Raw genomic sequence first — 14,709 nt, 5'->3', positions numbered from 1 at the left:
GAGAATTTTCTAAATCTTGTAAATGGACTTTAAAGACATTGTCGTTGACTATAATCTGAAGATTTCCTGAATCTCAATTTAATCAGTGGTACAAGTGGAACCAATACCAGCCATAAAACCCACTGCTGCCTGACACAAGGAGGATATTCGTTTTCTGTTTTCTGTTGTGTTTTCATAGCACACATAGTAATTGATCTTTTTCAAAAACCCACCTTCTTCCTGTGCCATAAAGTTTTATCTTTGTTATGTATTATTTCTTGACTTGAAACATGCTACATGCAGCATATGTAATTTAACATACTTATGGTTCTATTCTTGTAGTATTCTAATGTATTTTGCTTTGATCCAACTGTAGAAGGCCAGTAGACAGAAGAGGAGTGTCCAGGGTTATTTATTTAACCCTGCTTGTGATGTACAGTCACTATCCCTGAGATTCCATGGGGTTCCTACTCTCGCTCATCCTCACTTTACTCACAATTACTGTCACTCCCTCCCCCTTTCTTTCCATATATCCACCCGTATCCCTCTTCCCTCCTCCTTCCCAGCTGCCCTGGAGATTCATCGTGGCATTGACAGAAAGACCTCTCCCGTCTCCCTCTGAATGCTGGGAGGGATGTATATCACGGATCAGCGATTCCGCTGTCTCCCCTCTCCGACGGACTCAAATACAACGCTTGGGCCGGTGTGTGTCCACACCTGTATTTCAAAGTCTGACGTTTACGAGACAGAAAACCTGCCTCACTTCTCCATACGCCTGTCCTTTAGATGAGCATCTCGGAAATCATCAGCATTTGAGTGTCGCAAAACACATCTGTCTCCTGACTCATCAGCATATAAATTAGTTGGGAAATAATTGCGTGAAGGCAAGATAATCAAAACAGAAAAGACAAGAAAAGAGGCCTGACAAACAAAATGAATTTATGAGGTAATCTTGTATCATGACAATAATCTTAAACTATTTCCTCTCACCTACAGTACATCTTCTAATGGGCTTAGGTTGTACAAGGTGAAAGCAACTGTAAATACATCACCAAACCTATTATCACTAAAACCCTCTGATGAATTTTCTGCACATCAGTGGTATTTTGTACAGCTATTCTAAAACTCAGGTTGCCTTTTTATTTCTTGCACTTCCACATCCACAATTGCAGTTGCCATCATTAAAAGAGCTGAGCAGACTTTGGATGCTGTGTTTGCTGAATGCTGAGTTTTTGTGTTTGAGGTGGCAGCCTAGCTGAGGATACAGAGAGTGGCAGTGATCAAAATGGCCCATTAGGAATGCAGTGTGCCATACTGTATCTAGGTCACAGCCTGAGCCACCCACTGTAGCTCTTCCACTGAGAAACCACAGCGCTGCACACCCCACCCCGCTCCCCTTCGTCCCCACCCCTGCATTGCTGTGTGTGATCGTGTGGGCTAGGATGATTAAGCATTAGCCAAATGTGAGTGTGTATATGTATATGAGCATGTGAGATTGTGTGTATTTGTCTGCTTACGCATGGGTTGTGGCTGGCAGACACTGTGTGTTTGTCTGTTTGTGCGTAAGGTGAGAGAAAGAAAATGTGCAGGATGACTATGAGTGGTAAAAATGTCAGCAGTTCAATTAACACAATATGACTTTGCCTGATCAGAATGCACACACACACACACACACAAAGCTTACCCCAACACCTGAACTTCCCTCCAAGCTGCTCAAGTGTTTCTATGTAAATTGTCCTTCAGAAACTCCCTCCTCACTGCGCTCATACACTTTAACAAATGGATGTATGAATGCGTTTGGACTGTTTATTTGTGTTGTAATGAGAGGCTTTAATCAGGGGTGTCAGGGATTTGAAACGTTCCTCTGAGCGTGAGCAAAAACACCCCTCCCCTACTTACGCACTCACACACACACACGTACACACAAATACAACACACACACAAATACACACACAACTCAGTGATTTATGTGAAACATTAAAGGCAATCATGTTGGGCTGGGCCTCGTCCTTTGTATTGCACAGGCTGTTTGAAATATGGAAAAGCCAAGCTGTCCCTTGATATACAGGCACACACATATAGATAAAACACACACACACACACACACACACACACACACACACACAGATGCCTGTGTGTACCTGCCATTGCTTAAATATGAATAATTGCCAAACAGAGCAAACAGATGAATTCTGTTTTTTGGGGGGTTTTTTATCTCGCAAACACACAAACTCACACACATGCAAAAACTTTTTGTTGTAGATAGACATTCAGACTCTCCCCCGCACACACATACACACTTATTCAGTTGAGCAGTTGCATTGATAGTGATAGTTGTTAGTTTAAAAGCAGAGAACATCCTCAGCCATTCTCTCTGATGCAGCTCTGTGTGTCTATATTCTGTCTGGTCTCTGTGGCTAAAAAGAACATTTCTCAATAAGAGTGGATTAACTCTCTTGCTGGAATTTTGAAAATCTACCATACCCTCCTCCACACTCACACATTCAAATGTAATGGCAGAAACAAACATAGTGGAAGTACAATACAATATCTGTAGGATGGGATACCACCCAGAAATAGCCCTGCAGCTCTCTGACTGACCATTATTCGCACACATGTATTTATTTAGGCTAAACCCTTTTTCTTGATTTACTCCTCTTTCGCCCCCTTAGGGGTGGGCTGAGGTGGGCTGAGGAACTCTTATGAGATCCTGTTTGTCTTTTGCTCTCTTTATTCTAACAACTGGACCAGCGGTGGAATGTAGTTGTTGATCAGGCCATTGGACACACATACAGACTTTGTTTTCCTTTCAAGCCTTTTATTTTCCCTTATCAGAGCCAGCCAGGAAGATAAATTCTGAAAGAGAAGTGTGAAGAGAGAAAAAAACGATGGAAGAAGACCTGACTGAGAGAGAGATAGTTGTAGAAACAACAGGAAATAGTGACTGACACGGCAGGAAAATAGATACATTTTAAGGCTGAAAACAATTTTCTGAAAGGGCAGTATAGCATCCATTTCCATGCATCTGTATTTCAGCCAGAAAATCTTCATTTCCATACAATAACCTCTTTATGGTAAACAGGTGGCGACAGTGATATTGGTTGAGAAAAAGACTGTCATTTAAATACAATGATCTGAGATGGCACACAATGCATATACCTGCAAATTGTTTTTCTTTTTCATTATTTTGGTGTGCTGAAAGATAACGTAGAGCGTCAGGGAAACTGAACATCCTTCAATGTGACAGTCTTCTTTGGCTGACCTAAGAGGCGTACAAGTTTCTAGTGAGGATCATTTTTTCTCCGTGTCCCCCGTGGTACTGTCCCCCTACTGGGGCTCAGCCTGATGTCATGAATAAATGCATGTCATGCCTCCACGGTGCGGGACACGGCGATTTTCTCACCCGGCATGAACCATTTCGACTCCCATCCTCCCTCCCTCCTGTACCTCTCCCCACTGTTTTCACACTATTGCTATAAGAATTAGGCCTGGCTTTCCTCCAGAGCTACAGCCAATCAACAGCAGCCCTCCCCCCTTCTTTCCTCAGGAGGAAATCGATTGGCTCTGTGTGCGCAAGCCTTTGTCCAATGAGGTGAAAGCACAGACATGTCATATCTCGCTGTGACCTGTAAGAGGCAGAGTCTCTGAAAAAGGTAGGGGAATGTGCAGCTGCATTAAGTCTGGTGTTATTTTAAATGCACATTCCATATCATGAACCCCAAGATAGTGCGAACTCACAGAGGTGTCACCTTATCTTACACATTCACTGATGAATCTCAGGTTGCAGTCCTTCTCCTTAAAAAGAAAAGCTTTTCTGAGGATGCCTCAAATTGTAGATTCTAGTTTAAAAGGGCTCTGGCTGAGCAGGGAAAGCGCTGACTGACATTACAGGTTGCGGATAATGAGTTCCACGGGGAGGGAGATAATCTGCTGGCGGTGGCTGGAGGAACGATGGGTGAACATCCTCCCATACCTCTCTGGGGTTGGTGTCCCTGGAAACCAGTGGTGGTGACATTACGCTGAGGCCACTCAGTGATAGTGGATGCCCCTTTAATGCCTGTTAACGATCGCTGGGTCACATTGTGATTCCCAGGGAAGAAAAAACTCCCTTTTTCTTTCTCTGACTGTCTTATTGGATTTTTTTTTACAAGGCATGTGTGTGTCTCACCCCAGGTAGAGAGTGTTTACTCACCATAGCCGCAACAACACTTAGCTAGCGAGGAGGACAGACAAATCGGACAGCCTTGCCTTCCTAACAAGGCACTATTAAAATTACATGCCACTGTCAGGATGTTGCCCTAGGTGCAATGTAGAAAACATGCACTGCTTCATATTGACATGCCCTTGCATTGGACAATGATAGGAGAAGATAGAAAAAATTTGTGTGTTTGTTTATGTGTATGTACACCAGTCTTAACTTTCTGCTGTGTACTTTATGCCATCAATAAGATGATAATAATGTCTCTTGACTTTTCTCTGAGAAAAGAATGCATTTTTTTATGGTGCTTTATAGATTATCACCATGAAATGCAGTGGGCGGAGGCATAGTTATTTATTTTCTTCCTGACTGCGACAAATACAGTTTTGGGGGATGGGGGGGCTCAGATACCACACCAGACGTCTATGGGGGACTTCGCCCTGGGAGATCTGGATTAACTTTCAGGTTGGCCGAGCAGAAACCATAATGATTCTCTCTGTCTGCCCTTGAAATTATCTTCTCATCACTTACTCAAATTGATAGATGCAGTCACTTTTTCTTTCTGGCTCACCTGTTCCATTTGCAGGTTTGAATAATGATTTAACACCTCACATGAAGAGTGCATCATGTGAGGTTAAACCAGGTAGTCCATCACATTCACTTTCAAAAAAACACATTTTCAGGAGAAGAAATAGACAGCTTTTTCTGCTGTCCTCTCCCCCTAAGTCAGCAACTTCCTGTGAGCAAACCACAAATTCCCCACAGAAGATGTCAAAACAGATTAGCTTCTGTCAAATCTACTCCCCAGATTAAATGATTGTAACAATCAAACTGGCTTTGAGGCTTTGCATAATTTACTTTTTTTCCCTCTTTGGAAATTCTCTTTGACTTTTTCCTCCTCTGTTGTGCTGCAGCCTTGAAGTATTATTACCCTGTAAATCGATGAAGATGATGTATGAGGCATCCACTGCTAGTGGTATAAACCCTTCTGTTTTCTGTGATATATGAGGATGTATCATACTAAATGTAGTACCTATTTACTGACTTCTTTTCTAGGAAAACGCATACAGCACATCCAACTACTCAGTAATATTCCTAATGTGCAACAGTATTTGAAAACATTTTATTTTATGAGATGCTGTCGGCAGATGTCACAAACTATGATTGAACACACTAGATTATACTCTTAATGTTTCATTGCGTCAGCGGACATTGTAACATAAATAAAGCATATATTATATATGACTGACACATGTTAGATTACATACCACCCAAATGCGGTTTGATGGCCAATCAGACATTATCGGGACCAAGCGGTGATGAATAGGGCAGGGCAGCTCAAGCTTTGAACGCAGCCTCACGCTCATAAATATTCCCTGCATCTATCTGGATTCTGCAGGCATATCACTATCCCACAAATCAAATCTGCAACTTACTCAGCTGTTGTTGGTGCTCATGTAATCTTAACTGAATGTCTTTCTACCCAGGTGTTTTTTCGATCTGCATCTCTCCTCGCCATCATTCCATTTTTCATCTTTTGAGGGCACCTCTACATTTGTATATTCATCACTCTTACGTGCTGTTTGCCACAGTGAGATAGATGCTTATGAACGGATCATTAAACAGAGCTTCGGTCTAGTGGACTGAAGCAGAAAAATAAGATCTAAGCTTTATGAGGAAGTAAATGGCATATCATTGTTTACCTGGCTTTAATGAAGATTTGATGTCCAGCTGTTGCTCGACAGTCGCAAGTCATTTCAAATATATGTTTTACAGAACTTAAATTTAATGGTTTTAGTGGGGGAAACAAGTCAGGGCAAGATTTGAGTTAAGATTAATCAGTTTGGGCCCAAATAAGTTCTCTTTCCCAAACTGCAAGGTACACTGTAGTTAATTCATTGTCATTCTACCCGAGTTGCAGCTGCCAATCAATATCTTATTATCAAGGCTCATCAACCTCAGTCTCAATACAACTGTCCTGATGCCAGCCCCGATTAATGCCAAGGTGCCAATACTGGCTCAAGAGTTTTACAGAAACGGCTGAGTTTCTTCTTCCCTCCTGACACTGATTAACTCCAAATCATTACAGTTTTTTATTGGATTCACTTCGTTTCACAAATGAGACACTTATCTTCCAGAGACAGGTATGAAAGTCAATACAGTTTGCAGTTTTTGTACACACGCTGGTACCACAGAGTTTTGTATTTTTCCTGCTGAGAAAATGTTGAGTGTAGAAATATTACATTGGGGTTTGTGCGTCAGTGGAGGTCTGGTGGCTAATCCTGTGTTCCACCAACGTTCCCCACTGGCAGGACTGAGGCTGTTCAAGTGAAGGACAGAGCCATGTTGTCAGTGAACCAGCAAGTGTCCCGATAGCCTTCTAATAGCTCTGGTAGTATCATTTCTTTCCTCCGCCTCCGCTTTGATGTGGGCCCTCCTTCCTTAGGCCACCGGCGATGGGGGAATAGCCTTTCATATGGGAGCTGCTGCATGCCCAGGGTCCTGCTCAGTCTAATCCGCCAATATGTTTCACTATGACAAATCCCTCACTGTATTGATGTTGATCCAGAAGAAGAAAAAAAGTTGAGGGCCGAAGTTTGTCTCTCCTTAGGTTATTTTATGTTTTTTTAGGGGGGCTCGGGGTAAGAAGAGACTGAGAAAAAATTGGAAGAGAAAAGAGGAAGGTGAATTTTCCTCAGGAAGTTAATGAAAGTCCTTGAAGTGAGGCAAGGGAAGCTGTCACCTGCCCTGGTGATAGATAGCAGGCTCACTATTATTAGCATTCCCAGCCCCAGCCTAGAGTTTTATGCTTTACTAGAGCCATTTGTTGATTAATTAATCAGGTAATGTATGCTATCTGTGCTACAAAAGAGCCCAGATATTGCTCCCTTGGCTTCGCCTGGGCTCTCTGCGCAACCACAAACCAGGATCTCCTACCAGTCGACAGTGCATTCGAAAGATTACAATTCCAATGCAGCCACTACCAAAGAGAAGCCATTTCAACAAAGGTCTTGGCTGCTCTTAATGTAAAGTAGAATAATAAACATCCGTGAGGGAAACAGTCTCCCATTTCATGAATATATTCACTTCTACCGGCCCAAAGTCAACCTTGTCTGATGTAATTTTTTCAGCTTTCGGAGAAAGTTTTCAAACTGTCAAATAAAGCTCAGCTATGAAGAAGGTAAAAATAAACTCGGAGTGAAGCACAGCGGCTCTGGGAGTCTGCAGAGCTTAATGCTTTCTCCTGTTCCTCTGTCTGAAATTGAACGGGACCACTCAAAAAAGCCCATGAGAAACATCATAATCAATGTCTGTGTGTACGAACATACACATTATGTAATATAAACAGTCAATAAAAATCCAGTCATTTTCTGTGATTATATTTATTGAATTTCTTCTCACTTGTGGCCACATGCCCTCATGCCCATGCACTTTTAGTTATTGCCTTGTCTTTACAATCATCAAATTTGTTCATAAAAGTGGCCTGCTTTCCACCAATCTGACACTCATAAAAAAAAGTTAAAGGTTTGCAGTTATCACATTTAAAACTAGTAACATATGACAGTAGTACAAACAACATGGGCTGCCAGAAATATATGCACATTCTCATTTCTATTAATTTAATTAATTGGGAGAGAGAGGGGATGACATGCAGGAAAGTGCCACAGGTCAGAGTTGAGCCCAACTTTTTGCAATTTCTATCAAACACACGTTCAGCTTTTCTGCAAGGAATATTTTACCCAGATATCCCTTCCAAGGTTGTAATGTTATACAGAAGTCACGGTTCGGCTTATACCCCAGTTTAGGAGGCATGTTTCAGTACAAGTTTGTTACAGCAGGGAAGAAAACCAACTGCGTAAAGGATGTTTCTTTTCCTTTATTTTGAACAGACAGTAGTGAAAGTGTCAGACAAATCCTCTTGCTGAGAACTGAGGAAGCATTTTTCCACTGGCAACTTTGGTACACTTTTCAGTTTTATAGCTTAACTTATTGCATTCTGGGAAAATGTTTAGTGTTCATACAGTGTAGTACAGAAATGTTTGAAATGTTCCTTATTTCCCAGTATCTCTTATATAATAATATTGAAATAAATATATATAAATATTGACAAAAAAACTCAACTCATAACTAGTGTTTCAATTAGTTCCACTTTGGCTACATTTAAACATTAAAGGCACCCAAACATTTATGTATTACACAACAGTGGTGCAATGCTGACACGCCATCCTTGTCTTTTCCACAACTCTCTCTTTCCTTTGCTGTTGTAGCTGACTGGGAACAACGGCCCGACATTTCATTTGCTCTCCCTGTAGTGTGACTGACTCGCACACCAAACCGCTCATTATGCTAACCTGCGTGCTGCTGCGTGCACCGGACCATGACCACTATACCGTGATGGTTTGTCACGAATACACAAACCGTTACAGCCCTACTCCCTTCCTTATGTAATCTCTTCAACTTTACCAAGATACATCACACAACTTGTCTTCGAACAGTTGTTGAGGGGCTAATATATATGATTTAATGATGTGTTCAGCACTCACAACTCTTTACCCATCAGACAGTACATTTTGACTCTTCTGACTCCCATTTGGTTTTCACATATAGTATATATTGAGCCTCTCCCACTTCCCCCTGCAACGAATGATTGAAGGCTGAGATGACTCCAGCGCCTACCCTGGTTTTTAAGCATCCGCAATAACCTTAATTATAGCATTCATCTCTATGCAGTGACCAATCCTCACCTCATTTATAAAATAATCCCTCAACTGTAATTACCTAAAGAAATCTTAGTTTCATAGGTAATCAGCGTTAAAAAACATGGTGTTCAAATGGTTGCATATAATTAGGCTTTGCATGCCAGTATCAAAAACCACACACCATGGGTCAGAGTAAATAGAATAACATTGTATCTGCTGTATATGGTGTACAGATGTGCCTCTATCTCCATGTGCAAAATGACCATCCGGTGCACTTCCTGGATATCTGTCTGTAATACTTCCTTTCTCTGTATCCTGCTGTTTTGCATTTCCTCCACAGCTGGCACCCTTGTGGGGCAGCAGGAAATTACATAATTTTTTCATGATATTGCCTTTCCTGTTCTGTCCTTTCTCTCCAAATTCTGTGCTCATGAATAAAGTTGGCGTCTGATCTTAGTGTTATCCACAAGCACATTGTTGTGAGTAATAAAGTCTCAGCCAGTAGAGTCACATAATAGAGTTGTCCATATATTGTGTGTGTGTTTGTGAGTTTACTGTACTCCCTGTCAACTGCATACCTCCTTTCTATTTTCCATCCCTCATCATTTTCTCACACCCCTCAGTCAGCCTCCAGTCTCCAGTCATTTACTTGCTCGGCACCAAGCTCAGCCGACCAGGGGAATTTACGATCATCGGCTTGGCTTATTCTCACCTCGCTGTAAAGCTGTAACGGATTTACCGCCACCGGTGTGTCACTCCCGTCATTAAAATGTAAAAGTTTGCGACACTGCCTGAAAAGTTACAAATGATGCCAGTGAGCATGGCCGTTTCCTCCACTTACATTTCTCCTGGTTGCAGGTAGTTTGTTCCCTCCTCACTCAAAACTAAATCATGAGCTGTCAATGCTCCCATCACTCTAAGTAAACTCTACAGCTCAGGAAAGAAACGGGGAGCTCATCCTCTCTTTTAAAAAAGGGGGAGTGTAGCCATTTTCTACCTTTCAGACTTACTCTTAGCATCGCACACTGAATCTTTTCTGCTGTCCTGGATGGAGACTTGTGGCAGGAGGGAATTCACTATGTTGAGTTATCTTTTGATATGGCTTGGTGCATTTTGATTACATTTATATGAAAATGGCCAAGTTATTCTTTCAATAACGAATGGGTACCTGGGGAGACTCCTCCTGAGCTGTCTCCCCAGTACAAACCCGACCTGAAGATTTTGACAGTTTGACACTTTAATTTCCTACTGAGTATTTCACCTGAATTTCCCGGACAAAGAAAGAGACATGCTGTTGTAAAAAAAAAAAAAAAAAGTCCATATTGGGTTGGAAAATATTAAAGCCTGGGCCTCAATTAAATCCTCTCTGCCCTTCTCTTTTACTTAGGTTTGGAAAGCACCGGAGGGATGAGCGGCCAGGAGACAGGATGGAGAGGAAGGGCTCCAGTAAATCTAAAGCTGAGGACATGCAGGCGTCAGAAGAGGAGACCCTGCGGATGAGGCTGGAACAAGAGAGGTGAGTGCTCAGACAGAGCCTTGGCTTGCTAAAAGCCTAAACAATTAAGTCCCAGCTGAACAAAGAAAAAAACCCCACTGCTGACCGGAAAATTAGCAAACAACCTAATTAGCAAAATGGTGGAGCAAGGTTGGGAAATTCTGGGAAAGCACTCAGATGTCAATTTGTGAAATGTCCCTTTCTTTTATATCAGTACATTAAATAGATCATTTATGGATTGTTGTTGCCAGGGCCATTCAGAGGCGCTGACCTCCTAATGGTGCTCGTAGGGCCCCTGTGGATTTGGCATGATTGAATGGTGCTCATTATAATAGTGAAATCGATGTAGCTCTGCATTTGTCTTCTCCTGCTGCTCGCCCAGGTTGTTAATCGCTCAAGAATACGCTGTTCCCTTTTTATCTGCCCCTCCTGGCTCTATGTCCTCTGGTGTTCGTGGACATCAGGTTGTCCAGAAGAATAAGGCAAGGCATTGGTTTTGCAGCGTACGCCTCATCCCTCACAGACAAGCCCCATTTAATTCCTTCCAGCAGGAGAGACAATATTGGTGGCAGGGTGAATGAAAAGACAGCTTGCTGCCTGCATTGTTCTCCAGCAGCCAAATGAACTCAGTAATCAAACTGCCGTTGGTAATGACAGCTAATTGAATAGAAACAATAGGGCTTGATACCGCTCCCTCTTATGGTGAAGGGAGAGAAGGATGGATGGCTGTCGAAAATGCATGGTACCACAAACACAAACAAGTGTGCACATAAAAAATCACTCACAAAGGCCCTCTTCCTTGCTGAATGGAACATCTGGAGGCCTTGCTCAAAAAGCTGTAGCACATTTCTTTTTGGTATTCAACTATGACTTGTAGTGAAGGTCCTCTCCCCTGAGGGTGGGAACCCCTCTGGCTGAGGGCCCAACACATTTCCCTCAGCGCACCCTGGAGACCAGCAGGCCTGGCTGTCCATGCAGTTATTTCCCCTTTGAGAAGCTCCCAAACGACTGTCATGCTAAGCAGCAGAATCAACAGAGACACACAGTGGGCATGAGATATGTAGAGTACATGCCCTTGTGCACAACCCTCCCCTCCCCATAAACACATACACAGATTTAAATCCTGTTCCCTACTTCTTTTCTTTTACCGCTGTCACCCAATTTCTTTGTCTGCTACTTTGTCTTGCAGCACATTCTCATTCCCTGTCTTGTTTGTGTCCGTTCTGCATGTGTGAGCTCTGGTCTCGGCTCCCTGTGCAGGAGGGCAACCTAATTCTTTTCTTTTGTACCTGTTCCCAAATCTCATCACTCAGCCAGGCTAGGATTGTCCCTTGGTTAATGGAAAGGGAATCCTGAGGGAAATCGTGGTGGGTAATAATAAACCAACCTGCCATGAAGACAAGTCGATATTCAAAGCATTAGGGTTCAGCAGGACGACAGCTCAGAAATCCATTACTTCTTGTATTTTTTGGTAGCTCTACTGTATTACACCTCATCGTGCTACTTTTGATTGTCATAGGTCTCTGCTTAAGGCACATGGTCTGATTGATTACATCTTTGCCATTGCGTCAGGACCATTTAAGAGTGCGTTTATAAAATTATGGATCAGATCGTAACAGGTTTCCGAAGCTGGCAATCGTCAGCCAGCACTGTGTGTCAGCATGACCCAGGGATGGGCCGCAGCCAAACTCCTGGCTCGGTTGACATTAGTGATCATTAATTCAAGCAGACGGTTTTGACAGGGGCTTTTAGTGATTCAAAATAGGAGTCAGCGAAGAGGTGAGACAGATTAATTCATAAAACCTGCCCTTTTTACTCTGCAATAAGGCAGCTACAGTTATATATTTAAAACTCTGACCTTGATATGATTCACACAATTTATGGTTTGGCCTGCAGTCCTTGCAGACACAACTCGTTTATTTTGAGTAAAAATGTTCCCCTCCATTGATATCTTGTCAGCCTCTTATGGACTGAAGATGATGGAGAAGAGAGTACATAAAACTTTGACTTCATTGCCAGAGCACAGTGCAGTACATCCACTTGATGAAGAGTGGTTATCAGCAGCATTTGTTTTGCTAAAATCTGGCAGATTCATACAGCTCCTGTGATTGACTGTTTCATGTCTCATCAAGGCGGCATTAGAACCTGTGGTTAGGCTGATGTAGATCTTTGTTCAGCCCAGCAGTGGCAGCCATTACTCTGGTTTCTTTATGCCTGTGGACAGCACCCAAGACACCCCTATCTGATTGGCTCATGTTGAGAGGACTGTGGATACAACAAGCCCTCTGATTGGACCTTGGGTGGGTTGGAGAGCAGTCGTTTCTGTGGCCCTCATTCATGCAAGGCCATGGGGGAGAAGAGAGGTGGAGAGAGAAAGAAACACATGCGGGGCGGGTGGTGTTGTTGGAGCTTCTATCAGTCTCTGACTTATCTCTGCACATGCTAGCCCTGAAACTATATTTTCTCTGCCAAAGTGGGAAGCACACAAAGACAACCTGACAATGTTCCTTCTTCATTTTCCGCCTGAACTGAACTCCATTCTCTCTGTCTTTCTCTGTGGCAGCTGATTATGATGTCCATTCTCTCTTATCTGCTTGGCTCTGGATGGCTTCTAATCAGCGGCTAGCACTCCACTGCCACTCTCCTTGTTCCCGCTCCCCAGACCACAGCAGAGCACATCACTGTTTTTTTTCCCTCGACAGTGGCCTGCTTCCCCTTGTTTGTTGTTTGACTTCCTGCTGACTCCAGACAAACAAAACCTGGCCAGTGTTTCTGGAGTGGGTCAGTCAGCACAATTCCCTTTTGACAAACCTGCATGGATTAGGTGTCTTTCATTTAACAAGAGAGAAGTTCCACGTCCATGTACCATGTTCAGGGTACAGTGCCACATGTCACGACCTGGCTCTGTAACCGTGACAAAAAACGAGGAGGAACGCAGTTGAACAGGCAAATTTATAAGTAATGCCTTATTTAAACATTAACCTAGAATGGTCATACCGAGCAAAAGAACTAAATCAGGAGATGAGGGCTGTGTTTGTCAGTAACATCAAGTAAGTGAAAGTGTGTGTATGCATGAGTGTGGATATATAATGAAAAGTAACCATGTTCTCGGCATGTTATAAACACAACTACTCCAAATACAACAAATGGTAATAAGATGCTAGATAGGAAGCCCAACCGTACCAGCCAGAGAGGCGGGGCTTTAAAGCTGGGAAACACCCGGGCCGAAAGGTGCTTCCGGCTATGCCAAGAATTGGTCGCAACCCCAATGTACCGATTGGCCTTTAAAAGAATAAGGAAACATTAATGCCACTTAGGGGACCGTCACACACGGAACAAAAAAACAACGTGATTTGCTCTAAGGCAGATGCTTTTCTGTTTTTCGTCACAGTGATTGTGGACACTACATTATCATTCCACTTTGACAAACCACCTCATTATTTTAGTATCCTATTTGAGTCTCATTTGCATAGTGAGTTCAAAGGAAGCTCCAACTGGCTGATTGGGAAAAGTGATTACATTTGTAATTATATTGATACCTACAGCAAGTTAATGCGATTGTTACACTGTGAATTAACACTACGAAAACTTGGACAATTATCTCTGTGATTGCATTATGCTGTTATGGGCCAAGTGTCAACACAAAAGACTAGCTATCGGAGGTTTGCGATTCTGCACAGACAGCTGCACACAGACTCATTTACTGCACTTTGATTAGATTCAGATACATTCTGCCCTCCATCTGCACTTCAGAACAATAGAACGTGTTTTGGTGAGGGGTTTATTGAAAAGAAAAATATTCAAGGCAGCTGGATGAGAAAGTAAGAGAGCAAATACATTCTGTTTCATCCACCACGGTAACAATGCATATTGAAGAGGCAAGCTTTCAAGCTTCTAAGTGTGTTGACTTCAAAATGAGTGTCTGAGAGTACAGACAGAACCCCCCCTACCCCTTCATCTCTCCCCCATCCTCCCTTGGGTAGATTACACATTGACAAACATATGGAGAAGGAGTCTGCTGGCTTTGTTGGTCCAAAAAATAGCCCTGTTGGATAAACAGTGAGATTTATTCAGTGTGGAGAGGAAGGACTTGAGGTGAGCTGACATGTTGCCACCAGTTCACACCAGGCCTCTCAATCTACCAATAATAATGTGTTAAAGTAATTACTTGACTTGAGAGTTCTCTGCTTTGCCATTTATTCGCTGAAATGAAGCTTAAGCAACAGTATCATTACAAATTCAGTTTTAGATGAAGTGAAGGTGTGGTATTCAGACCCAATTTAGTGACAATGAATGGTAAGAAAAAAAACAGGGAGAACAAAAAAAAGTTGAAAGGA

The 14,709-nt window shown here is 42.6% G+C and overlaps 1 protein-coding gene across 1 annotated transcript in view; it reads left to right on the top strand.

Moving 5' to 3' along the window:
- LOC118321211 (partitioning defective 3 homolog) overlaps nt 1-14,709 on the top strand; it is a gene marked incomplete in the record, with an annotated part of 316,585 nt that overhangs the window by 221,604 nt on the left and 80,272 nt on the right. The window contains 1 exon segment of the mRNA XM_035652443.1: nt 10,265-10,393. Coding sequence (XP_035508336.1) covers nt 10,265-10,393 — 129 coding nt within the window.

This window comes from Morone saxatilis, unplaced genomic scaffold (assembly GCF_004916995.1).
Source record: "Morone saxatilis isolate NCDOM2014 unplaced genomic scaffold, NCSU_SB_2.0 Contig0, whole genome shotgun sequence".
NCBI lineage: Eukaryota > Metazoa > Chordata > Actinopteri > Moronidae > Morone > Morone saxatilis.
This window is presented reverse-complemented; position numbering and strand designations above follow the sequence as displayed.